Source organism: Ciconia boyciana, chromosome 2 (genome assembly GCF_034638445.1).
Source record: "Ciconia boyciana chromosome 2, ASM3463844v1, whole genome shotgun sequence".
NCBI lineage: Eukaryota > Metazoa > Chordata > Aves > Ciconiiformes > Ciconiidae > Ciconia > Ciconia boyciana.
This window is the reverse complement of record NC_132935.1, coordinates 83,247,782-83,274,305: the sequence shown is the minus strand read 5'-3', so window position 1 is coordinate 83,274,305 and position 26,524 is coordinate 83,247,782. Positions and strand designations below refer to the sequence as shown.

Below are 26,524 nucleotides of genomic sequence, written 5' to 3'. Positions count from 1 at the left end.
GCAAAGTTGTCATCGCTCCTGTGCCTGTACTTAAGGGACACGGGGTATTTCTGTTTGCTGGCTCTGGTGGGGAGGTACCAGAGGAAGTCCAAGAGCAATGCCCTCACGTCAGCCTTCCTCCCTCTGGAAAGCACAGGGTGTTCATGCCCTCGGACCTGTCAGCGTGAGGGTGTTCGTGCTGCTCGAGAAGATGAAAAACAGAGTGGTGCCCTGGGTTTTCTGATGGCCAAAATCCGATGCAGACCCAAGGGAACAGGTGGAAGTCTTCCCACTGCTATCACTGGATTTTGAAGTAAATGTTCAAGTCCTCTCTATTGCTTTTACCACTTCTGGGGAGTCCTCTCCCCGCTGTTTCCCAGGCCCCTGCTTCCCCCTACCCACCGTGGGTGCTGGTGCCCTCCTTCCCGCTCCCCTCTGCCCTCACCCTGCGCGTTTGAGTCGGCATACCCTGTGTTTGAACTGCCTCGGACTTGCTGTGAACCTGGAAACCATCTGGCTCGAGGTTTCGGAGGTAAAAGGGCAAAGAGCTCTGCAGGCATTTGCAGCATTTAAAATGGAAAGCAGTTTGTCAAAAGATGGAGGGGAAAAAAATAAGGGATGCTCTTACGTGGTCCTCTGTGTGCAGCTGACCTCTTACCATTCAGAGAAACCAAGCAGCAAGAGTTTTTACATTCTCTGTGAGCACTATTTTGTGTCTCAGTGCTGCTGTTCTCCCATCATAGAAACAAGAATAATGTTTATTCAACGTTATCTAAAGTGTATGCAACTCGTAACGTGGCTGAAGTCCGTGGTAGATTCACGGACCACTCACCTTAAATACATAACAGAAATAAAAATCTGTATTTGTTGCGATTGCTAATCAGGACCCTGCACCCTGCCACCTTTAGCAAGGCCATAAGTCTAGTTTCTGTGTGTAGAAATTCAGGCAAGGACAATCTTTGGATGCTAGCACGCAAAATTAATTCTCTGAATTGTTTTTTTTCAGTGGTCATACACCCGAAGTCACAACCTTATGATTATCAGGGTATATCCCAGCCCTTTTCTACCATCCCTTTACTTTTTCTTTAGGAGAGAATTTGACTCTTCTGCTGAAAAAAATGTCTATTCTCTAAATACCACTAAAATATTGTCTTTCTGATATGGAGCCTGCTGTCTGTTGGTAGAGAACAGGAGTATAATTTGGGTTGGAGGTCAGACCATGGGGTGCTGCTGCTCAATGTTTTCATGCCAGCTGCAGCCGCCTCCTACGCTGGAGCAACTGGAGTGGGTATCGTTACTGGGATGGCGTTTGCTGCAGCTGCAGCATCAGCTGTGCTTCCTCCTCCTACATCCTCCTCCCGTGTTCTCAGTGCTGGATATTTCTGTTTTCTTGATGCTGGATCTACCAGCCAGGTGAAAATTAAAATAGTCTGCGCCTACCCTGTCTTACTGTCTTACTAGACTGACTTAGATGTCTCACTGGTAGTGTCTCTGTTGCCTTGCAAATGTCATTTCTTTCTAACCTTGCTTGCTAGAAGGTTTGTGGTTGTTTTTTTTTTTTTTTTAAATCATCTGCATTGTTGTGCAGCCGAAAGAGGAGGACCGTATAAAGGGCAAAGTGGTTTAGAAAAAAGGTGAAAGATGATAGGCGGGAAGTGCTGTGAGTGCCTAACAGAGGTTGAAAATAAACAGGTAGGGAGCCAGCCGGCTTTGAGGAGGATCTTTTAAACTGTGTGTAAATTCAAACACTGCTTTGTAATTTTGCGTGTGCTAACATGAGGCACATGACTCAGAGAATTGGCTCCAGCTGCTCTTGCCGGTGTTTAGGAACTTCAAAAAAAAAAAAAAAAAAAAAAAAAAGGCACTTTGGTGTAGTTCTGTATTTACTGTTCCGACAAACCAACAAATCCTTGCTGAGAGTTTATTTTATTTCTTTCACTTGCTTATTTGGATTTTGCTCTCTCCTTTTTTTGCTTTCTCTCCTTTTACTTGATAAGAATTTCCAGAGAAAAACATTGAGTGAATTTCTTTTTTCAGTTTTCAGTTATGCCATCTATAACTCTGTTTTGTTTATTGTAGGGGTCTCGGGTCTGGCTGCGAGAAAATAATCAGCATTATCCCAGTACTGTTCATTCCTGTGCGGAAGGAGTCGTCGTATTCAGGACAGACTATGGTCAGGTATGGGCATCGCTCCTCTGTGTTTTCTCCTTTTTGTCACTCTGTGGAAAAGAAGCTGTTCTCGGGGGAAGGGCATAGGGGAAACTAAAAGCCTAAGGTTTATGAATAAAATATTCATTTTGTATGACCTGAATGCACAACTTTGGTTTTAATAGCTCTTTCCATTGCCTGTCTGGTCAGTTGCTATGATCGTGCCTGACAAAGCTGAAGCAATGCTTCAGGTGTGAGAGCCTTGTTCCATAGAGGTCAGTGGTTATATAGTTTACTGGAGGTAGGTGGCCTCTCCGTGGCTGTATTCCCTTACAGTAACAGACAGTGGGGCTGGCACGTGGCACCACGGCACCGCGGCGGTGGAGTGTCACTGATTCAGTGGCAGGCAGCAAGGCATGCCTCCCAGAGCAGAACCGGGGCAGCTCCACCAGCTCCCGTCGCAAGAGGATTGTGAAGGAAGCGGACTGTTACTCCCCTCTCGTTGCCTTTTTGTTTGTTTGGTTTTGGTTTTTGGGATTATTTTAGAATTTTAACTGCTTCCTGGCTGTCAAATGCTCCTGGCTCCTGCCTGCCTGCAGGGATGGAGATGGGTCGCAGCATCTCCTCGGGTTACCGTGGCCGTCTCAGGCAGCGCATGCCTGCATGTCTGGCTGCCAGCTGGTGAAGGAAGCTGGTGTGGAGCTTGTTCCCCCCTCTTTTTTAATAATTTTCCTTTTTATCCCCAGAAGAAGGCAGAACTAGCCCTGCCAGTTGCTGACAGCTTGGAAGTGCTGTGCTTTCTCACGCACTTACATTTTATCTGTCTATTTATTCTGCTCTCCATTAGGCCATGGTTTATCCAGACCTAGCTTCCTGCAGCTTCCCTGAAGAAACTTCAGTTTTAGGTTGAGTCGGATATAAACAGTTACACTGAGACAGTCATCAACCTCCAGAGGACACTCCCTTTGACTTTTGGAGGATGTTTGTTCCCTCAGTTTTGCTTCCTTTTCTTAGTTATTTGCACCAGATGAAGGTAGCTTCGGACAGTGAATGAGGCTGAGAAAAGCATGGTAGACTGGAAAACAGGCTTCCTGTTCTTGCTGCCTTCACTTCATGCCTTTCTGGGTAAGCCTGGTGGAAAGGCATGTCTTTCAGAGCCTGGGAACACTTACTTTCCTTGCGTGCCTTTCTCCAGGCAGGAAAGGAACCAGACAGAGTTGCAGAGTGTTTTTTGATGGGCAAGATATAACGTACTCGAGGTTAAATTGCTGCTGTCCTGACAGTGAGGGATGAAAATGGGGGTGAAACAACCGGGGTCTGAGGTAGAGAAAACGGTGTCTTCCTCCTCTTCAGAGCCCTTGGGCGTGTGGCAAAGGAAACGTGGGTGACAGAGAGGAGGTGATGTCCAGGCACCTGTGTCTGGTCATCTCTGGTGGCAGAGATGTACTCTACATCCCTGGAGAGACAGAGAGGTGGGTGAATGTCACTTGTGTCCTCAGCATCTGATGGGGTAGTCAGGGAGCAAAACTCCCTGAATAGCTGATGTGTTCCCACGCCCATCCACTGCCCTCCTAATGTCAACGGTTGGTTCTCGGGCCAATGCCTGCATCCTCCTAGAAGCTATGCTAAGGCACGTGGAGGACAGGGAAGTGATTCGAGACAGTCAGCATGGCTTCACCAAGGGCAAGTCCTGCCTGACCAACCTAGTGGCCTTATATGATGCAGTGACTACATCAGTGGACAAGGGAAGAGCTACGGATGTCGTCTGTCTGGACTTCTGTAAGGTCTTTGACACGGTCCCCCACAACATCCTTCTCTCTGAATTGGAGAGATATGGATTTGATGGGTGGACTGTTTGGTGGATGAGGAATTGGTTGGATGGTCGCATCCAGAGGGTAGTGGTCAACGGCTCAGTGTCCAGATGGAGGTCAGTGATGAGTAGTGTCCCTCAGGGGTCCGTATTGGGACCAGTACTGTTTAATATCTTAATCGATGACATAGACAGTGGGATCGAGTGCACCCTCAGCAAGTTTGCAGATGACACCAAGCTGAGTGGTGCGGTTGACACACCTGAGGGATGGGATGCCATCCAGAGGGACCTGGACAAGCTGGAGAAGTGGGCCCATGTGAACCTCATGATGTTCAACAAGGCCAAGTGCAAGGTCCTGCACCTGGGTGAGGGCAGCCGCCAGTATCAATACAGGCTGGGGGATGAAGGGATTGAGAGCATCCCTGTGGAGAAGGACTTGTGGGTACCAGTGGATGAAAAGCAGGACATGACCCAGCAATGTGCGCTCGCAGCCCAGAAAGCCAACCGTATTGTGGGCTGCATCAAAAGAAGCGTGGCCAGCAGGTCAAGGGAGGTGATTCTGCCCCTTTGCTCTGCTCTGGTGAGACCCCACCTGGAGTACTGCGTCCAGCTCTGGAGCCCTCAGCACAGGAAAGACATGGAGCTATTGGAGCGGGTCCAGAGCAGAGCCACAAAAATGATCAGAGAAGTGGAACACCTCTCCTATGAGGACAGGCTGAGAGAGTTGGGGTTGTTCAGGCTGGAGAAGAGAAGGCTCCAGGGAGACCTTATAGGAACCTTTCAGTGCTTAAAGAGGGCTTACAAGAAAGATGGGGAAAGACTTTTTAGTAGGGCCTGTTTAGTAGGTGACAGGACAAGAGGTAATGGTTTTAAACTGAAAGAGGGTAGATTCGGACTAGATATAAGGAATGAATTTTTTACAGTGAGGGTGGTGAGGCACTGGAACAGGTTGCCCAGAGAGGTGGTAGGTGCCCCATCCTGGAAACATTCAAGGTCAGGCTGGACGGGGCTCTGAGCAACCTGATGTAGTTGAAGATGTCCCTGGTCATTGCAGGGGGTTTGGAGGAGACGACCTTTAAAGGTCCCTTCCAACCCATTCTATGATCCTTTGCACCTGCACTGTTACCAGTTATATTAGGTTGGCAACCCAGACACACGTGGTATGGGGGAAAGACATCCACAAAACTAGACTGAGAGCAAGAGAAACAAGAAGGCCACCTCTTCACAGAGAAACAAGGTGGCCGTCTATGTGCTGGTGTGTTTTCTGTGGGTTGCATGTTACATTGTGCATTTAGTGTTGCTCAGATTTGGGAGGTTGCATATTTTGACCTGTCCTACTGAAATTTGAGGTCCAGTGAAGTGGAGAGGCTGAGACTGTCTCCCCTGTTGGCTCTTTGAAGCTGAAAAAAGAAGGATCCATCACATTAAAGCATCACCATTACATTTGGGTTGCAGAGTAGGAAAGGCTGCCGTGTGTGTTGTTACACTAAGATGTGCTCCAGCAATGTCCAGCATTGAGCCTTTCATTTAAGCATAAGCCCTCTCCAGCTCCTAGTAGCTGTGACCCACATGCTCATAGGAGGGCCTACCTGTAATTTTCACAGGATTTTGTAATTGGACACGTAGCTGTGAAGAACGTGACTTTTAGAAGTGTTTTGAACTGCAAAACCCGTATACTTAAGGGAACCACAGATGCTGTTGTAAAATGGACAGCTTGCTTTGGTGCCCTTAGAAAGGATGGCAGAGCTAATGTTGGCATCTGCAAGTGGAAAAGCTGCTTGCTAATGGTCTTGTGTGCATGTGTTATGTGTGGTGTTGCTGCCTTTCCGTGGTGTGCATAATGCAAGCTGAAACTTCAGGTAGTATGGAAAAAGCCTCAAGTCATTACCATGATATCATCTGACTGATTACATTTCCTTAGAAAACCTTGGTGCTATAAACATCACTTGGAGAAAAAAAAAAAACAAACCTTCTTTGGTTTGGCCTGCTTGTGTTAAAAGCAGGTGGTGCGAAACAGGAAGGACGTAGGGAGCAGCCTTCAGACCCTTGACGTGGCATTCGTCTCCTTGGCAGGTCTGGGCTGGCTGCTGCCCAGCCAAAGGTGTAGTAGCGATTCACTGCATCTGATAACTAATCCTTTTCAAGGCTTATGTGTTCAGGAGTGCACTTCGCTTGGAAAGGGACTGTGCTATCTGACATTGGCCAATTAATATTTTTCCTCCTGTTGCTTTTCCTGAGGTGCTTTTAGACCATCCTGCCCTTGTTCTTTGGTTACCTACGGGCTGCAGAAGGTTGCAAGTGAGTGAAATGGAACTGCGTTAATGCCCGACGATTACTTCTGACAGCTTGGTGATCCCTGCAATGCTGTATATCACTTTGAAGAATGAGGCAGGGGAAGCAAGGGGTGAGGTTGCAGAAATAGGGGGTGATGATGATTTTTGAAGCGTGGCTGGCGTATTGATTCCCAGACCCCTTTGACAGCTGCAGCTCATGTTCAAGTCTAATGACAAACTGAAGAAAGTGTTAGGACCTTATCAAAGCACAGCATTGTTATCCATCTTCTCTGATTCAGTAGCTTCTACTAGACTTAGCATTTCTTGCCTTTCCACTGAGCATTTGGCATGGCTTCTCAAGACGTAATTGAGAGGGCAGTGGGACTAGGAAGGTATGTTTGCTGGAGTTGTGCTCAGGTGCTACTTTTATGAGTTTGGACTTCAAGTCTTTGCCAACGTCAGTTTGCAGAATAATGGAAATATCATAGCACATTCCATTACTTCTTAATTTCTTCTTTCTCTTCTGTTCTGAGTGGTGGAAATAAATTTGCCACAAAAAACGGCGGCAGCATATGGTTGTATGCTGAAGGGGCGTTGGTTGTAGGGAATCCTACCCAATGCCAATACTCTTGCAAGAATACTCCATAACCTTTCAATATTTTAACAAGTTGCCTATCAGGTATTGAATCTCTTCTTGATAATCACATGGTGATATAATTGCTCCTTGAGTATTCTCATGTTGCCTGAATGTTTCAGTTAAGCAGTCCATTAGTTAATTATCATTAAAGAAGATAGTGGTACTGCCTTCTGCTGTTGTCACCCTCTGTGTGAGACGGTTGTAAAACTAGCTGATTTGGTAGGCTGTGTGGAATATCTGATACATATGGTATACTAAAAAAGAGAATTTCAGGTTGTAGGTTTGGGTTTCCCTGAACTAATAGCTATTAAACAGTCTTAAAACTCTTTATGAAAAGACGAAAAGCATGGCACTGTACGGGGTAGATGAAAGCCTCATTAAATACAGGGAGGGGAAGAATACATCAGGGCTGTGTTTCACCACCCTGGCCCACGATAAAGGAGTGGGAGATGAAAGGTGTTAACATCGCTCTCGGCACATGTTCATGGCGTTGGGCTGCAGCTGGCTCTGGAGTGCCTCTCAAAAGCCTTCTGCAGGCTGGCCTTCAAAATGAAGAGTCTGCAATGACTCGAGAAGCTGTGATGAGCAGACAATTCATATTGTAAATGTTTTTCTCTTTATAAGCACCTCCCAGATGCTTTCCAGGAGAGAAGATGCTGTACTCGTTTGCTGGTTGGTGGGTGGGTGGGTTGGTTGGTTTGTTTTTTGTTCCATTAGTGTACACAGAGCTGGTGAAGGACTCTGCCTGATGTTTTGGAAACACCACGTCTGTGAATATACATATAAAGTATGTCAGTGCAGTCTATGAATACTTGGACTTAAATAAGTCCTAATCTTTCCTTGTGTGTCTAGACATATATATATATATAAAAGATGACATTACAGTTACTGCATCTTTTTCATGTTTGAGGGTATTTTTGCTACCTCTATTTTTAGGGTTAAAATTATTTCTTCCTTAAGGGTTTTATTTACAGTAAAGCAGACGTTTCCTCATCGTCATATTCTATAAATTTTTAATGAAGTTGTGTGAGCTTATAAAGTACTCAAGTGAATGTTTAAATAAAATGCTAAAAGCCCTGCTGTCACTGTATGCTTTGTTTGAAATTGCTTACTTGAGTATCTTTGGTATCAGTGGTTCTGTTGAGAAGAAACCTCTTCCAATTTCTCTCCTTTTCTTTTCTGAAGAGTGTGAACTTTACTTTATTTCACTTAAAATACTAACTTTACCCCTTGCGTGAAAGAGGACTGTATTGTGCTCTTGACTTTTACAGACACACTTGAAACTGTCCCCAGTGAAGGCATAGATAACAAATAGAAAAAGCTTGGGGTGGGAGTGAAATCTTTCAGAAGAGCTGTCTTGAGTTGCGTGGCATTAATTTCAATAACATCTTTCTTGTCTCCTAATTAGGACTCTACTTTTTCTTGCATGTGTACATCCAAATATATGTAAAAATAATGCCAATAAATGTATAGTCAGCGTGTTCTCCCCCCCCCCCCCTTTTTTTTTTAATGCAGTCATGGTGGTTTGTGTAAGTAGCACTGTGTTTAAGCCTTTGAGCACTGGGGACTTCCAGAACAGCACCTAGGAGCACACAGTTTTAATAATGCCCATTCCCTTGCAACGGAAAATTTCTATAAAAGTAAGACATAATGTGTGTGTGTGTAGGGGAAATGTGCTCTGAAGAAACTCATCCAGGTAGAAGTAAAAGTTGCATCAATTGCTTCAAATAGTACCGAATCTGATACTGAAATTTCAGGATATTTAATTGCATACTTGCCTAGTTGACTGAGAGGAACTTTTAAATCAAATATGTTATAAATAGAAGCAGCTGAGCAATAATATCCCAAAAATGTAGGCTCTTTAAAAACAGATGTCACATTTCACCAGTAAAGACTTTGTCAGTTAAACCAGCTTTCTGTGAACTTTCTTTACAAAGACGTCCTTCATGGCACGGTGTTATGTCAGCAAACAGAGTGCTGCTCAGTATCCTTAGCTTCAAATCAGAGGCACCTGTAAATGGTTTGGTCAGCAACAAAAGTATTTTTTCCTGTGTGTTTAGCTTAATGTGGCTCTTCTGAGGCATTTCTGTATCTCAAGAATGGGAAAGCTACAGATGTTCCTTGTTAAACACAGCTCAAGTATGTTTTCCATGAAGGTTTTCACCTTTTTTTTTTCCCCTCTGGTTTGAATGCTGGAAGAGTTTCTCATCGTGACCTCATTCAGAAAAGTTAGACCTGGGCTTTGAGGTTTGGGGTTTGTTTTTTCTTTTTTGCTTGGTTTGGGGGGGTTCCTTTTTGTTTGATTTTTGAGTTAGCAATAGGATTACGTTGAAGTGACTATGTGGTTATATCAGGAGAGTTCATGTTTTCCTCATTTTTGGTTTAAAAGAAAAAAAAAAATCCCAAACCTGCAGGCAATGGTTAAGCACTTCTCATAAGTACTCTTTTCTTCGCCTTGTGTCCTTTCTCACCCTGGCTTGGGACTCCCTTGTGCTAGCCTTCGCTACTGTGAGGAGCCCTTTTAAACAAGAGTCTTCCGTTCATATTCACAGGGCATGAATAACACCACTGAAGTTACTTGGCTTAAGTTATTGAAGTCAGTAGGACTGTTTATCAGTAAATGCTGTGTTTGGCGGCATTGGTTCATAGGATCAGGCATTGGAGAAGTAAATCCTTCTGGACAGAGATTTTTTTAGTTATCATTGAAAAGCATCACGCTCACTTCTAGCTCTTCCATGTGAAGACTCGACAATATTTCCAAACAGTGTTTTTTTGGACATTTCCCTGAATTCAACATCTATTACCCTTGAAATACACCCTTACAAGGGAGCATTTTAAAGAAGCCTTTTGTGTGCTCCTTTGTATATACAGCCTCTTAAGAAAATACACAAATATATGCAGTGGGCTTTGGTCTTGACTGCTCTTAGCGTTAAATGAATCCATCTCTTTCTGCAAACTTTATTTATGAAGACTTTCATCCTTTTTAATTTAATGGTGCTTATGAAGAGTAGTGGCTACCGACTCTGGCCGTTGGGTGGCTCGTGCGTGTTTTGGGCAGCAGCTTCCCTGCCTTTGGGGCTCCGGGTCAATGCCAAATTCAGCGTCTTTACACCAGGAAATTGGATTCCATCTGTCTAAACACTGTAAAGTTCACTTTATTCTGCAGTTAGTTATATTTGGCTTACTTGTAGTAATTCTGATTATTTCTAGTATACTTAAAGTTTGGTGCTGTGGCTGTTTGTGTGTTGGCTTCTTGGGTTTTTTTTGTGTTTTGGGTCTTTTTTTATTGCTGTTGTTTTTAAGGGAAGTGTGTGGGAATTTGGGGTTTGGGGGATGGGTTGGCACTGGGGAGTGCCAGAAGTCATCCTGAGCGCCTTTTAGTACTCGGGATTTATCTTCTGTGGAGAAGCGTTTACATCTTTATGCGGGATGTCGAAGTTCAGCGACTCTGGCGGCAAGCAGCTGTTGACGCGCCTGTAAACAGCTCCTGACGGATGCGAGCCGGGCGCCGGGAGCATCCGTGGGGAGACGGGCCGCCCCGCCTGGCACGGGCCAGGCTCACCCTGTCCCCGGCGCTGCCCAGGCTGGGGAGGCGGCGTTTGGTACCCCAGCCTGAGAGGCATCGCCTGGAAGGCACTGCGCGGAGGGAGGGCTGTGCCCCGCTAGCCCGTGCTTTCTCCGTCCCGCGCTCTTTAGAAAGAGATTTTTGTGAAGCAAGCGAGGCTGCAGAGGCCGTCCGTGTCCCGCGAGCCCACACGTGTCCCGCGAGCCCACCGAGCTGCGTCATCCCGTCCCTCCTGTGAAGCATTTAATGGAGCGTAACTGCGATGCGCAAAAGCGTCCCCGCGCCTAGTAAGGATTTAATGCAACCGTAGGGCGTCACAGCAAGCATTTTCCGTAATGGAAATGCTGCTTCAAAACCCTAAATGTTACTTAGAACTATGACACTTGATCACTGGTTCAAGTGGAAGCGCTCATAAATCAAAGCTTTTTTTTTTTTCCTGATGTGCCATCTTTTTTTACTTTTTAAGCACTTGCTAATTGGAAAAATCATTAGTTTGGGTCTCTTAAATTCTCAAAAATATTGATTGCTGTAGCATAGAAATCTTAAAAAGACATTTCATAATGCTAAAAGAAGCAACATCTGTAGCAGAAAACTTTTTTCCCTGATTCAGGAGCTAATTCAGCTTGCCTTTTATCTGCTTTATATCAAGAGCAATATTTTTACATGACTGCTATTCTCTGAATATTTGTTAAAGGGTAATAGGGAAAAGCCTCTCTTCGTGCGTGTTTTTGCCTGAACTACTGTGTATTTATTACATAAAAAATACAGAGCAGGTTATGAAGTACTTCTTGATACCTTGCACATGTGCTGTCCTTACTGTTTTCCTGTTCCTTGCCTTTCTGCCAAAACCACTATCAGTTTGATTAATTCCAGGAAGGGGAAAGTTTTAATCCTGGAGCGAGATATTTTAAAATAAGGTTCAATTGTAAAAAACAAAGCACCCACCCCTGACTGCCAGACCAAGTTGACTGCATTATTCCTGCAAAATGAACTTTCTGGCTACCAGTGCGTAGCCACTTTTTGCCAGGAGTCAGGGAGTTTGCAAGTGAGCGGCCTGGAGATTTCTAATGCACAAATGACGGGGGCAGGAGGGCTGAGCAATGACCATAAATAACTCCTTTAATCTTGAGTTTTCAAGGGTTTTGGTCTGTGTTTGCTAAACATAATGGTAGTGTTTGCTTTAGCTTTACTGAAATTAATTTGTTTGGCATTAGTGTGGCCGTTGTTAAGTGTTTTACTAACAATATAAATTAAATCTGTATGAACAAAAGCATTTATCTGTGGGCAGAGAGTTGCTTTATGCTTCTTGTAAGACCTGACTGAAAGCAGTCTGTATCTGAGATGGTGACAGAGAGGTACTTACTGTGTCCCCCCTTGGTTTGCTGTGGCCACCTAATGGGTCGTGGCTATGTAAACAGTTGAGATGTCAGTCTTCTCTCTTGCTTTCTGCAAAGAAAATCCAAACCATCTGTGCTTTTTTGGTGTTTTTATTATGCTTGTGCTAAAGATAGCAAAATTGCTTTTGTTTTAAGATTAAAGCAGATGTACACAGGCAGCCATATTAATTTATTTTGTAAGGGAACACAGTTCAGCTGTTCACAAGACACGGGAAGGAATTCAGACTGCATCATGCCAAAAAACGGTGACGATGATGATGAACCTGTAGCATTGTGACGAGCAAGCTTGTCACTTAAGTTGTTCCCTTGTTCCTAAATTCCCTTGGATGTGGGGCTGGTCTCATTGTTCAGTGTTGTCGGTGTTTTTAGGAACACGTGGTTTAGGTTAAGCGCAATTAGGCGCTGGGATAGTTTGCTCTGCAACAGGGCACTGCTCAGTGAGGTTTTGTACCTTACAGTGCAGATAAATGGTGGGTGGACGCTGAGATTGGAGTCCCATCAACTTGTGCATGAACTTATTCCCATTAAGAGTTGAGCAAAACCCAAGTAGTATACAGTGCCCTAATTCTTTTTATTATTACAGATTATTTATTTTATTATCCTTTATTATTTATTTTTTAAATTAAAAAGTCAAAGAAATGACTGCGTAATTCTGGATGGGATTTTACACAATGAGGGCTTGTGAGAAAATGCTAGTGTGTGTGCGAGCAACCATTTAAAAAAGTACTGGGAGTCGTGAGAAGAGGCTGCCCTCCCTCTCGGTGATGTCCGGCCGCCTGGCAGCCGCTCTTCGGCAGAGCCACGTCCCGCTGCCGCCCCACTGCTCCGTCGGGGAGAGAGGGCTGGGCGCGGGGGCGCGAGCTGTGAAAAATCTTTTAGGTTACTATTTATTTCAAGTCAAGTGAGTAGTTTAAAAAAAGTAGCCATCTGACAGGCGTGTAGGGTGCTGTGTTAGGTGTGCTGGTGGTCCCAGCCCACATCCCGTTATCAGGCATCGAGAGGTGGGGGTGATTAATGTGTCGGGCAGCAGGCAGTGTCTGCTGGCAGGTCCTCTGGGGAAGCCCGCAGCGCCTTGGGCTGCGTGGTGCTGGTTCTGTAGATGTAAAGCTTGTTTGATCTTTCCCCTGTGGTCACTTGAGTAGCTCGTGAGGTGTGCATTACCTCTGCGTACCCGAGAAACACAGAAACCAAGGGGGATTCTCTGCGTCTCCAGATACACTTCACCACACCAGTTAACTTCGTTTGCGAACTAAATCTCTGCAGTCAGATTGGAGTTTTGATGACTTTCAAGGCTTGATGTCCGAAATACTCTCTGTTTGGAAGATGCAATATGTCTTGCAGAACTTCAGGTTCTTCTAGCAGGGAACACAGGAGCTTCCCAGAGGGATAAAATGTGTTGTTGCACCTTCAGGAGCCGCATGGCATTTGCGTTCTTGAACATTTCAAAGGGACTTGTTGTTTGAAAGCGTCAGGCTTTCTCATGAGAAGGTTATCGGAGCGAGATTCCCCTAAAGCATTTCTGCAACATGGTAATAAACTCTTTCAATATCAGTTGCAAAAGGAACTTTTAAGTGCCCTTTCACAGTGGTGCTTTCATGGTCGCTAAACCAGGGGAGGAAAATGCGAGCGTAGGTCATGTGCCTCTCCCTCATCCAGCACACCTTATTTTGTAAAACAAGCCAGGTCCTGTTTAGCATACACATGATGGAGCTGAGAGACGATTTAAGGAGATTTATCTATCTAAGCTGACTTAACTAAGGACAATCATGAAATGTACGTGGGAAAAAAACCACTGTGTTGCAAAGTGAGACCCTGGAGAGTTAGGAAATGCTGCAGGGCCTCTTTTTGCACAGTAGGAAAAGCAGCGTTCTGCCCACCTGCAGTTAGGTGGTTGTGGCACACACGGGAGGGGAGGGGGACCTGTACCAGGGGAAGCAGCATCAGTTGGCTCTGAGCAACTTCTGGATGTTGTAGGGTTACAGGGACGAGTGTGTATGAGGGTGGAAGTAAAGGGTGCTTGTTCAAAGCACCCTAATAGTCCTTCCTTTTGTTTTGTTTTGGTTTTTTTTTTGAGGCCTCCTACCTGCCCTTTGTCCCGTCTTCCATGCACGGGCTCCTACGCTTTTACTTGTTTGGTTTCTCCAAGCTTCTGCTTCAATTTCGCTTTCCATAACGTGTCCCTGCTCATTTGGCCTTGCAGCCTGGCTCCCGTTTGCATCTGCTTTTCTCTCTGACACCCGAGTGCTCGTGCACACATGCAGGCACGCACCCTGGCAGGGCACGAGGGGAGCTTGTGCCTCCCTGGGTGGGAGCACGGGGGCTCCCTGGGTGGGTGATGGCAGGGCCGGGCAGCCAGGGACCATTGCACCCCCCAGCCAGGAGCAGGGGGCAGCCGGGGGGCACCGGGGCAGCCCCGTCATCAGGCACATCCCTGCAAACCTCAGCAGGGCACAAAACCTCATCAAACCTCCTTCAGCTCCTGAGGAGCACGAGGGTCAGATGGTCTTCTCGTCCTCCTTTCGCGTGCTTCGGTCTGGGTTAGCACAGATAGCGGCATCTCGGAGCTGCGGGGGGAAGCACCGGGAGGTCTCGCTCAGCAGCAGCTAGAGCATGCCAAGGGCAGACGGGCTTTCCCAAAGTGTTTAGCTGCTACATGTCTGAGGCTTTACTGAACACTCACTGTGGGATTTTCCTGCAGTGACTTGTAACTTTGCCGAACTGATGACTTTTACAGGAAAGATAAAGTCTTGCCCCTTGGAAGCAATTCATTCCCTTTTTAAATTATATTTACCTTCTCTAAAGAATGGTCTGGTAGAGTGTTTATGTATCGAATCACCAGAATTATTGTAGGCCTGAGTGAGACAAAAATACTGTTTTGCCTATGGTGATAAAATAAGCTAATTTGAAAATATATGCATTGTTAGTAAGATGTTTACCTGCCACTGAATGCTTTGTCTGAAGCTTTCCATGTGTAGCAGAACTGTAAGCTATTGAAAACAGATTTGGGAAGGGAGCAATCTTAATAGCTAGAAGTGCCACAAGCCTGTAATGAAAATAATGATATGTCTTTTACTGCTGATTATTTCTCTTTTGAAAGTGCATTTTTTTCACTAGCATCAGCAAGGAGTTCTAATTAGAAGTAAATAATAAAATCTGTTCCATTATTTATGCTGCTTTCAGGCAGGCATTTAATATACATTGAAATCTGATGGCCAGACTTCGTTGGCATTATCTGTGCATCATCGTTGGCTTAAATGCAATTACACAGGGTTTCTGTCACCACAAGATTTGCCCAGGAAATTTAAAGTTCTGTCAAGGATACTTCAAGGTCTGCTAGGCATTTGAGATATGTTAATGTTTTTCACATGTCCTCGGTGGGGGGGAAGAGGGAGCAGTATTTCTGCATGATCAGGAAAGCAACAGAAGCGTGACAAAGGTTTGGTAAGTCCAACGTACGAGCGCGTACTTCTAAGGAGAATGTGCCTCCTGCACCGAGTTTGTCTGTGAACAAAACCCTTGATGTGGGCAGGGGCTGCATCCAGCAAAGCCTGCTCAGAAGGCAAAGAGGAGGCCAAGAAGCAGAAGGCTGCTAGGGGTCCACATTTTCTTAAGCATCACCCTCAGTTTTCTTCTGGGTTGTTTCTCTGGGCATTTTTTAAAATGCTTGCCTTGATTTCCAGATGTATGATGGTGTTAACAGATCAGACCGGACACTGCTGTGCATATTCAATTACTCCGAATCAGTTGCTGATATCTGTTAATCCCAAGCATGCCGACAGTGTACCTATCGAATGCATTTGTTCAAATGCTTTCAGAAACGAGCAGAGCTATTGCAATGCAATGTGGTATCTTAATGCCTCTAATAGGTTGATACAGCTCTTCTGGAAAGTATTAAGTCATGTACATGTGCTGTGTAGATGATGAGGTGGGGAAACGTGTGGGTAGGTGCTCACACAGATGTATACATGTACTGCTTCCCAAAAATACTGGACTTAAAACGTGTCTACTCTGCATCACATGCATGTCCATTTCTGTAGAAGAAATCCTGGACAGCACTAGCCTACAGAAATTTTCTAAGTGAAGGCTTGCTTTTTCAGTTATAATGTCACGCTGATGCTAGATTAAAACAAAACCCCAGGCCTCGGCTAAAGAAAACACGGTTAGGTAGAGCAGTATTCACCTTGTGGTGTTGATAAGCTCTGCAGTTGCACTTTGAAAAGTCCTTGAACATCGCTACCTGAGTCAGTGCTGTTTGAAAATGAAATCTTTAAATCTGACTTTCCACAAGCTGAACAAACTGTGTACTGTACCTGATGTCCTTAGAGCAGATTAGGCAGCTTGAAGTAGACAAAGATTCAGACACCACAAAGATTCAGAGCTGCTGAAGCTGCTCTCGAGTCATGCATTTTTTTGCATGACTTTTAACCTGTGTGCAACGTGATGTACCTATAAGGTTCAGTGTGGACGTTACGCAAATACTGAGCAGCTTATCAGATGTGGTTCGGGGTTGCAGTTACAAGCAATGCTTCCTGAAAATGGAAAGAAATGACTGATTACTAACGGGCAACTAATTAGCAAACTAGGGGCAAACATTACCACACTGATGCTTGTAAAACAAGCTCACATTTGAAGTGATAGCAACGGAAAACGGTAGCCACTTCTCTTTTCTTGAGAAGTTTCTGAATGGACAGATTTATTTTTATAATGAACAATGAAATTAACTTATAAGGAAGCTTTTGGAATCTGGTTCCAGATTTTTTCATCACTTTTAAGTTGCAGTCTTGAGCTGTTAGTACCCGTGAGTTAATGGAGCCAGACTTTGCCAAGTGAAAGGGAATCCAGTCCAACTCATTCCCTTACATAGCACAGATTTTAAATCCATTTTTAACTTGCATTTGGACTTAGGTGTCACCAATCTAAATACCATAGTAGAAGCGTCAGTCTGAAAACAGTGTCCTGTAACCTCTGTAGGAGCTCAGATACAGAGGGATGTAAAGTAGCAGGTCCTGCATTTGCACCAGGACACAACTGAAGCAGCCGAGTTGCTGGCTGAGGTGGCCCTTCTCATCCCAATCTTTACATGAACTTTTCTTCCTGGGAGGCGTAAGGAGCAATCAAGCATAAGTTGCATAAGGAGAAGTAGCTACCCTCTGTGCTTCCAGGCTTACTTACCAGTCCAAAATACACTTGCCTTTGGAAGAGTTTGTGAGATGATGGGAAAGCGGAAAAAAGTCTGGATGCTAACCTAGTATTTTCACCTACCACTATAATTAAACCCCGAGCACTTGTAGCTTTGTTGAATCTCTGGTTTTTTTGAAGCCAATTCAGTTTCCAGGCTGGCAGGCACTGTCCCCTTAATGTCAGGTTTTCTTTACCCTTCTCAGCTGAGTGCACGCTCTCTGGAGACAACCGCATTATTTCTGTCTGCCAAAAGCACCCCCAGTATGCTGATCTAGTTCTTGAATTATACAGCTACCAGCATACACATCCCTAGAGTGAGTAACAGCTCATTGCAGTACATGTGTAAATATTTACATTTATTTCCCTCCCACTTGGTAAAGTACTCCATTTTTGTACAGTGCAAAATGCTTTGTATATAGAAAAAAACCACATTGTTTAGGTCTCTGGTTTTGTTTTGAGGGGGCGTTATATTTATTTAACAAAAGGCCAAACTAGATGCAGCATGCATTTTTCAGGGGAGTCCTGCTTTCATCCAGTTTCTCAGCTGGACCGACAGATTTATGACGAGGTGATGGACTTCTGCAAGGTCGGGCGGTGAATCGGTGGTTGAGTAGAACCTCGGGTCCTGCTGACTCCAGCGCTTTGTTTAATAGTTTGAGCGTATGGCTTTGTCTTTGCAAATTACTGCAGCAAATAAACCAAACTTTTCCCCAGCCCCACAGTTCATTTCAATAAACAAGTTTTGTGGGGGCTGTTACGCGTATTTAAAATGAGGCTGATTGGTACTGATAGGCTCAGACTTGTCTTTGCAGTAGGGAGGAATTCTGAAAATGATTGTGGTGGTTCTTTTTCACTCTTCGAAAAGATTTGGGTGCTTAGAAATATGTATTTAATACAAGTAAACGTGTGCATCAGCTACTGCCGCTTTATGTTTGTTGCAGGGCAGTAACGTGCAGATCCTCATGCATTCGTTGCACCATTGTACCGAGTAGTGCATAAAGGCAAATGGTGGAAGTGAGGAACTCGTAGTGCCAGATCAGTTGGAAAACTCATGGCAGGTTTGGGCCGGCATCTCCCTGTGTTGCAGTCGGGTAGGGTGACCTGTGGCAGTGGGGACGGCTGGGGCTCCTGCAGCCAGCCCTGGCATCAGCTGTGCTTGTGCGGAGCAAGTTCCTCCTTGGCATTTTCCTTTAAGGGAACATGCTGTACGCTGTATGCCATACGTATTGTCAGAGGGGCTGGCTCTTGCTCCCGTGGACTTGCAGGAGAGGGGTTCCTTAGCTTTAGAGAGAATACCAGGCTTTTCACGCTCAAGACTTTAACTTTTTCCAGCATTTAGGTGGATGGCAGGTTCTGGCCGTTGCCTTCGGCCAAGGGCACCGCAGGATACGTGGTGACTGAGGCAGAAAGGAGTTCACGAATACTATCCGCGAATTTCCAGTTGTGAAACTTGAGATTTCTGTTATTTAAACCTGTTTATTTAAATCCGTATATTTTAAATCTGTTAAGATTTCTGTATTTCTGTTAGAGAAAAAAATTAGCGGTCTACCAATTGAAAATCGTTTAGAGTCTATGTTAGCACAGGCTTGCCAAGAGCAAAGCATCTAGTAATGTTGTCTTGGCACGTCTGCTGAGTTCGGAGTCACCTGGAGTGGTGTGATGTCCATGCTCTGTCAGCACCGCTGCCAGCTTCCTTCCACATTTTCTTTTATGCTGCTTCACCTGAATTCACACCTGGCTACCCCAGTCTAAATGTGCAGGGTCTCAGGAGTATAATCTGGGAGGCTTAGTAATAAAGCTTTTTTTTTTTTTTTTTTTTTTACTTTCTCAGCAAGCTGTATTTTGGATAGCCATGTCCTTTAATTTTCTCATCAAAATGTGCTATTGCTAACTTCAGGTATTAAAAATGTCTTTTGTTGTACATCAAGTGTAGTATTCCTGGGGCGCTTCTTTCTGAATTTTTTTTTTTGTCCTCTACATATGGATGCAAATGGATATATTCATTTCACTTCTTTTATGATAACTGAATTTTGGCCTTAGTTTGAATTCCTCTTATCAGTCGCGTCTGCGTGCAGAAGTTACGGCATGTCAGGAAAGTCAGATGTACTTTCACTATCTGTCAGATGCAAGGCAAAATAAAATGTCTAGCTTTATGCATTTAATAGTAAATTAATGGAGATCTTATCAGTTGTTAGAGATGTATATTGCTAAGCTCAGCTGAAAACTTGATGTGTGGTAGGAAATCAAGCTAATACTTGCTCCATCCGTTAAAAGGAGCAAGCACAGCAAGAGGCCAGGATAATGAGATGAGTATAAAGGGAGCAATGAATTTTACTATTAGCCATAGTTTTGAAAGCTCATTATTGAACAACAGGTTTGTGAAGAGGCTTGGAAGAAAAGCCAGCTCTTACTGTTGGAGTACAAATGGAGTTTGAACTTTCTTTTAGAAGATCTTGACTCCATTTCAAGTGTTTTGAACTACACGGTAGTGGTAAGTGTCTGAGTTTTGGTCTCTGAGCTCATGGAAAACTTAGTTTCTGGGACTAGAAATTTAGTATTAAAAGGCCTGTCATTCACTTCTTGCTTTGTGTTTGAAAACAGGTCTGTGGGTCAAAAAGAAAAAAGTACCCAAACCATCCCCAAACTGTGCTCTTTGCTTTTACGTTCCGCTTGAGAATTATTGCAGCTTTTCTTACTGCAAATAGTCAGAAACAAGACTCAACAAATAATCATGGTAGCGTAAGCATTTTTCTTAATAGAAAATACTGACGAATATACCCCGTGACGAGTTGAGAGGAACTTTTCAGCTCCTGGTAAGTTTAGCAGCCGTGTGTGCAGCAATACGCTGGGCAGTACCTGTGCTGTGTTTCCAGGTGTGTGTGTTGGGTTTAGCCAGAGACTCCTGTTGCCTTCCCTGCGGGTTGTATCTAGCCTGGGGTTGGTGAGGTTGAGCATCCAGCCGGGGTGAGAGTTGCGTACCTGATGCGAGCACAGCTTGTTGAGTGTGGCTGCTGGAGTAGCTGGAGCCTGTACTCCTGACGGCCTCTTCCCGCTGGAGATACACGCTTGCTGGTTGCTGATCTGAATGCGCTTCTTCGCCCTACGATCCAGCAGCAGTTGTGGGGAGTGCTTGCTTGAACTTGTGGGGAGTGCTTGCTTGAACTTGTCTCAGCAGTGTTATCTTTTGCGCTCCTGAACCAGAGATGGCAACGGCTTGCTGACATTTCAAACTCCCTTGTGTTTTGGGAGCCTGTCCTGCGCCTTTCCTCCATGGCAGGTTGCTGTGTGCATGCCTCGATAGCTTGAAGTATGAAATCTCTGTTCCCTGTGCTCAGTATCCTGTTCGAAGCATCTCCAAGTCATGCTGTGCTCCAGGGGGATGTCTCTCCGACAGTTCAAAACATCTTTCAGATCGCCAAATTGACGAGGCTTTGCATCCTAACTCACATTTTGGCACCGTTGTTTGGAAATGAGCTTGTCTTTCTCACCAAATCAGATAAGTGAACACATGTCTGCGTTCTTGGTCCTTTGTGGGGGATCTTCACGTCTGAGGGAAGTACACCTCTTTCTTTAATTCTCTGCTGAAATGGCAGTTGCTGCCAAATGCAAGCACCTCCTTTGGAGGGATGTTTTACAGAATAACTGCTGAACACTGGAGGCATGTCTGATGGAAGCTGTAAGCCAAATTGTGACTATGAATGTTTTAGCTACAGTGATACAAATTCTGACATTAGTATTTTATTTTTATTTAACCCCCCCCCCCCGCGCTCCTTTTCTTCCCAGCACTGCTCTCTTTCACTTTCTGGGAAGTAGTTTGTGCAAAGTCAAAATAAAAATATCTGTGTGGGCACTGATACCGCTGTAACTTCAGCTGATGGAGCAGAGTGGTTTAACTGCAGCATGGCGTGGTTCTATCAGTAGAAGGACATGCTTGCAGTTAAGCACTGAATTTTGCCGAGGCAAAGCTGTTCTCAGTTCCTTTGCAACTGGGTAGAAAAATCCCATCAGTTCCAAGGACCCCAGCCTGCCAACATGGTTTGAGTGTCAGATGCACATGGGAAAGGGTCAAATGATGTCAGTAATAGCTGAAACAACTTTGTTGGAAAGGGTTTTACTTCAGTTGCTGGCGCTGTAGTAGAACGTAAAGACCTTTGGAGTGCTGGAGCCCGCAGCACCAAGGGAATAGTTCTTGAGTTTTATTACTTTTGTGCATGTTTTAATTGGATTGAACTGTGCCCCAGGGGACCTGGAAAAAGGTTTTGGCAGATGTGCTAGCACTTCCCGGCTGAGGGGACAGCCCGCTAACCCTGAAACAAGTAACCCCAGTAGCCCTGTGAGCAAAAGAAAGTTCACCAAAAAAGCACCATTGGTGTAATCGTGCTGAGGTCAAGGGCCTCTGCTAGGGAAGCCTCTTGTATTTGTGATTCACAGGGCTGAATCAGCAGGATCTAGTGCAGGCCTGTCTTAACGGGAAAAGCCTCTGATGTCGAGAATTGGATTTCTTTGGAGACCAGCGCTTGCTTATGCTCTGTCAGCAACCCAATATATCCAAGTGCTTGAGTTACCTCGCTCTGAGCTGCAGCAGACGAAGGGGATCAAAACGAGTGCTTTTTCAACTTTGTTATCTGACTTAATCTAATTGAAAGGTTGCATGCCAGGCATGTGCTTTCGTTGACTTGTCCTCTCAAGAAGTGTATGTTGATAATCTAGCAGTAAACCTTCCCCTCACCAACAGGCTACAGGCTTCCTCTGCTGGTACCTGGGCTGCCTGTGGTTTCCCTGCCTGGGAATGTGAAGCAGTGTTTGATGGACATGGTCTTACGGTAGAGTGGGAATTCTCAATTTTTATGCAACCTCTGATAAGGGTACCTATTTTGGTCTTGAGCAGATCAGTTAAATCAAAACCTGTAAATAATGGTAAGTGAAATCAGGTGCTCTAATTTAGATAATGATGGAACTTGTGTAGCTTGCCTTTAGGGATGCTAAGTTTCTTCCTAGCTGTTTCCAGTTGCTCAGTATTTCACAGTAAGATTTTGTGCTTGACTTCCAGCACCTGAGTTTGAGCCTTCCTTCTCTTTTTTCATCCATTTCCTTCTCTGAAAATTTCAGCTACAAAGGAATCTAGCTAATGCAAAATCATGGGGACTGTCTTTTAATTCGGCATATTGGAAACTCACGTTTATGCCTGTGTGGTTATTGTAACTGGGTATTCTAAAGGTATGATACTCTGGGATGTTTTTTCCTCCCTGTAGTGTAGTAGTATTTGTGCATAAAAGCACAAGACCATGTATTTCTGTTGCATCTGCTAGTCATGCAAGGTTTTGTAGTGGTGGTATCAGCAAATTTGTTGGGTTAACTGAGCTTTTCAAATGGGTGAATTCCAGAATTAAACAGTTCCAATATAACAGTAGCTTTTATAGTCTTTACAATTACAAGGGTCTCCTGAGAATAACTTAATATAGATTAATTTTCAAACCGTACCAGAAACAAGTATGATTTTCTTGTGCCTACCTGTCTTGACCTAAATGAGGCGTTGGGTGATCATGTACTGGTGGACTTTGCAGTCCTGAGGGATATGAGTCAGACAAAGAGTAAAGTCAGGGCCCTGAATTTTAGGAAAGCAAAATTCCAGCTGTTCAAGGAGTTAATCAATAGGACCCCCTGGGAAACTGCCCTCAGGGACAAGGGAGCACAACAGAGCTGGCAGATCTTTAAGGACACTTTCCATAGAGTGCAAGAGCTCTCGATTTCCAGGTGTGAGAAATCAGGAAAGGAATCACAGGATCGTATAGGTTGGAAAAGACCTTTAAGATCATAGAGTCCAACCGTAAACCTAACACTACCAAGGCCAGCACTATACCATGTCCCTAAGCACCTCATCCAAATGTCTTTTAAATACGTCTGGGGATGGCGACTCAACCACTTCCCTGGGCAGCCTGTTCCCTGGGCAGCCTGAAAGGGTTATCAATGCTTGATAACCCTTTCAGTGAAGTAAAATTTCCTAATATCCAGTCTAAACCTCCCCTGGCGCAACTTGAGGCCATTTCCTCTCGTCCTATCACTTGTTACCTGGGAGAAGAGACCGACCCCCACCTCTCTACAACCTCCTTTCAGGCAAGAGAAGGCAAGAGACCAGCATGGCTGAGTCGAGACCTGCTGATCAGACTAAAGGGCAAGAAGGAAATGCACAGGCAGTGGAAGCAGGGACAGGTATCCTGGGAAGAGTATAGGGACACTGCTCGGTTATGTAGGGATGGGGTCAGGAAGGCCAAAGTAAAGCTGGAGCTGAACTTGGCAAGGGACACAAAGAATAATAAGAAGGGATTCTACAGGTATGTCAGCCAGAAAAGGAGGGTCAAAGAAAGAGTACCCCCCCGATGAGCAAGACTGGCAAACTAGTAACAATGGACAAAGAGAAGGCTGAGATACTCAACAACTTTTTTGCCTCAGTCTTCACTGGCAAACTCTCTTCCCACACCTCTCGAGTGGATGGACAGCAAGACAGGGACTGGGGAGCAAAGTCCCTCCCACTGTAAGGGAAGATCAGGTTCGTGACCACTTGAGGAACCTGAACATACAAAAGTCTGTGGGTCCTGATGAGATTGCATCCCAGAGTCCTGAGGGAATTGGCTGATGTAGTTGCCAAGCCACTCTCCATGATATTTGAAAAGTCATGGCAGTCAGGTGAAGTCCCTGGTGACTGGAAAAAGGGAAACATTGCACCCATTTTTAAAAAAGGTAGAGAGGATGACCCTGGGAACTACTGACCTGTCAGCCTCACCTCTGTGCCTGGGAAGATCATGGAGCAGATCCTCCTAGAAGCTATGCTAAGGCACATGGAGGACAGGGAAGTGATTAGAGACAGTCAGCATGGCTTCACCAAGGGCAAGTCCTGCCTGACCAACCTAGTGGCCTTCTATGATGCAGTGACTACATCAGTAGGGAAGAGCTACGGATGTCGTCTGTCTGGACTTCTGTAAGGTCTTTGACACGGTCCCCCACAACATCCTTCTCTCTGAATTGGAGAGATATGGATTTGATGGGTGGACTGTTTGGTGGATGAGGAATTGGTTGGATGGTCGCATCCAGAGGGTAGTGGTCAACGGCTCAGTGTCCAGATGGAGGTCAGTGATGAGTAGTGTCCCTCAGGGGTCCGTATTGGGACCAGTACTGTTTAATATCTTAATCGATGACATAGACAGTGGGATCGAGTGCACCCTCAGCAAGTTTGCAGATGACACCAAGCTGAGTGGTGCAGTTGACACACCTGAGGGATGGGATGCCATCCAGAGGGACCTGGACAAGCTGGAGAAGTGGGCCCATGTGAACCTCATGATGTTCAACAAGGCCAAGTGTAAGGTCCTGCACCTGGGTGAGGGCAGCCGCCAGTATCAATACAGGCTGGGGGATGAAGGGATTGAGAGCAGCCCTGTGGAGAAGGACTTGTGGGTACCAGTGGATGAAAAGCAGGACATGACCCAGCAATGTGCGCTCGCAGCCCAGAAAGCCAACCGTATTGTGGGCTGCATCAAAAGAAGCGTGGCCAGCAGGTCGAGGGAGGTGATTCTGCCCCTCTGCTCTGCTCTGGTGAGACCCCACCTGGAGTACTGCGTCCAGCTCTGGAGCCCTCAGCACAGGAAAGACATGGAGCTGTTGGAGCGGGTCCAGAGCAGAGCCACAAAAATGATCAGAGAAGTGGAACACCTCTCCCATGAGGACAGGCTGAGAGAGTTGGGGTTGTTCAGGCTGGAGAAGAGAAGGCTCCAGGGAGACCTTATAGGAGCCTTTCAGTGCTTAAAGAGGGCTTACAAGAAAGATGGGGAAAGACTTTTTAGTAGGGCCTGTTTAGTAGGTGACAGGACAAGAGGTAATGGTTTTAAACTGAAAGAGGGTAGATTCGGACTAGATATAAGGAATGAATTTTTTACAGTGAGGGTGGTGAGGCACTGGAACAGGTTGCCCAGAGAGGTGGTAGGTGCCCCATCCTGGAAACATTCAAGGTCAGGCTGGACGGGGCTCTGAGCAACCTGATGTAGTTGAAGATGTCCCTGGTCATTGCAGGGGGTTTGGAGGAGATGACCTTCAAAGGTCCCTTCCAACCCAAACTATTCTATGATTCTATGATACTTCACTGGTAGTGAACTTCCATGGATATAAGTGACTGTTAGAAGTCTTTGTGTGCTTTGCCTGGTCACCCTGTATGTTGTTTGTCAGTGTGGATGTTAAAGAAAAATGTGTAAAGATATCAGTATAAAGATTTGTATTTGAAGCTAGTGTAATGCAGAATGACAGATAAATAATGAATCCTTTATTTGAATAGTTGTTATGCATTCTACTGTGCTGAAAGGAGGGAATATGTATCTCTCAATAGATTCTTTTAAGAAATAATCTCTTCTTTTGCAGGTTAAATACTTTCTACACATTTGTGTTACAGTGTAAGAAACCTGCTTTTAGTGCTGGTGCTGATGCGTGTTTTGATGATGAAAGAGCTTGTGATACAAATGTTAAGGCTTTTTTTGTAGGATCACAGCATTTTTCATATTTTGCAGTTGACTTAGTGTCAGTCATTAGTTATGAGTCACCTGGTGGTGAGTCAGCTCAGTACTGCATGACTAATTTGTCATGTCATCTTACTATTTTTTTAGAGTCTGAGATGATAGTTGGGACTGCAGCTCTGAAGTCACTGAGCGCTATTGCTTTCTTGTTAATGGGAAGTATGACCCTCTGTGGAATTGGCTTGTTATGTCTCAGTTCCATACCTTCAGGCAGTGTGTAGGGCAATAAGATGACTCCAAATACAATACTTATTGGAGATGCTTATGTACAGAAGTCCTGCTAACGTGATGCACGTTTTTGTCCTTCTTGCTTGGACTTAGTTTCACCTTTTTGTCCTATGGTGAGCATAACAACTAACTTGAAAGCACAAGTCTGGCCTTTAATCCAGAGCATTTGAGTTTTGAGAAGTGATTATGTCTTTTTTAGAGTCCACCTGTGCTGCACGTGTTGGTGTAGTGAGAGCCAGTCTTGCACTGCTGTGTCTGCAGGTGCACTTTGCTCATTTGCAACTTCATCAGGCATATTTCTTCACTGATGAGGATGGGTTTCCATGATTGCCTTGATATTAAGCAGAACTGCGGTCCTGTGGCCACACTTGAACTTGGGTATTAGGTGGTACTTCTGTACCACCAGCTGTAAGTGACTGTCCAGTTATGCCCATCCTGTGCTCTTTACTTTCCACGCCACTGATAATGGCTTTCTCTGCACATTGTATAGTGTGGTACGTTATTGGTGCCATGGGCTTAGTGGCTCTTGGATGAGGGCAAGTGAGGCTGGGTACCACACGGAACATCCCTAAACCCAGGCTTTTAAAAATCAGTGGGACGAGAGTTTGTAGCCATAAATCTTGTACAAGAAATGTCTGTGCCTGCAGAAAAGTTTCTACTGCTAGTTTAAATTAATATTGTGCATAACAAAAGGCAATATCCAAACAGATGGTAGTAAATGCAAGATATTTTAGGGGGAAGGAGATTTACA

At 45.0% G+C, this 26,524-nt stretch overlaps 1 protein-coding gene across 1 annotated transcript in view; it reads left to right on the top strand.

Annotated features, from left to right (window-relative positions):
• Positions 1–26,524, top strand: part of MYO10 (myosin X) — a 173,002-nt gene that overhangs the window by 32,355 nt on the left and 114,123 nt on the right. Inside the window, exon 2 of the mRNA XM_072853128.1 lies at positions 2,059–2,157. Within this exon, the coding sequence (XP_072709229.1) occupies positions 2,059–2,157 (99 nt within the window). The remainder of the gene's footprint in view (positions 1–2,058; positions 2,158–26,524) is intronic.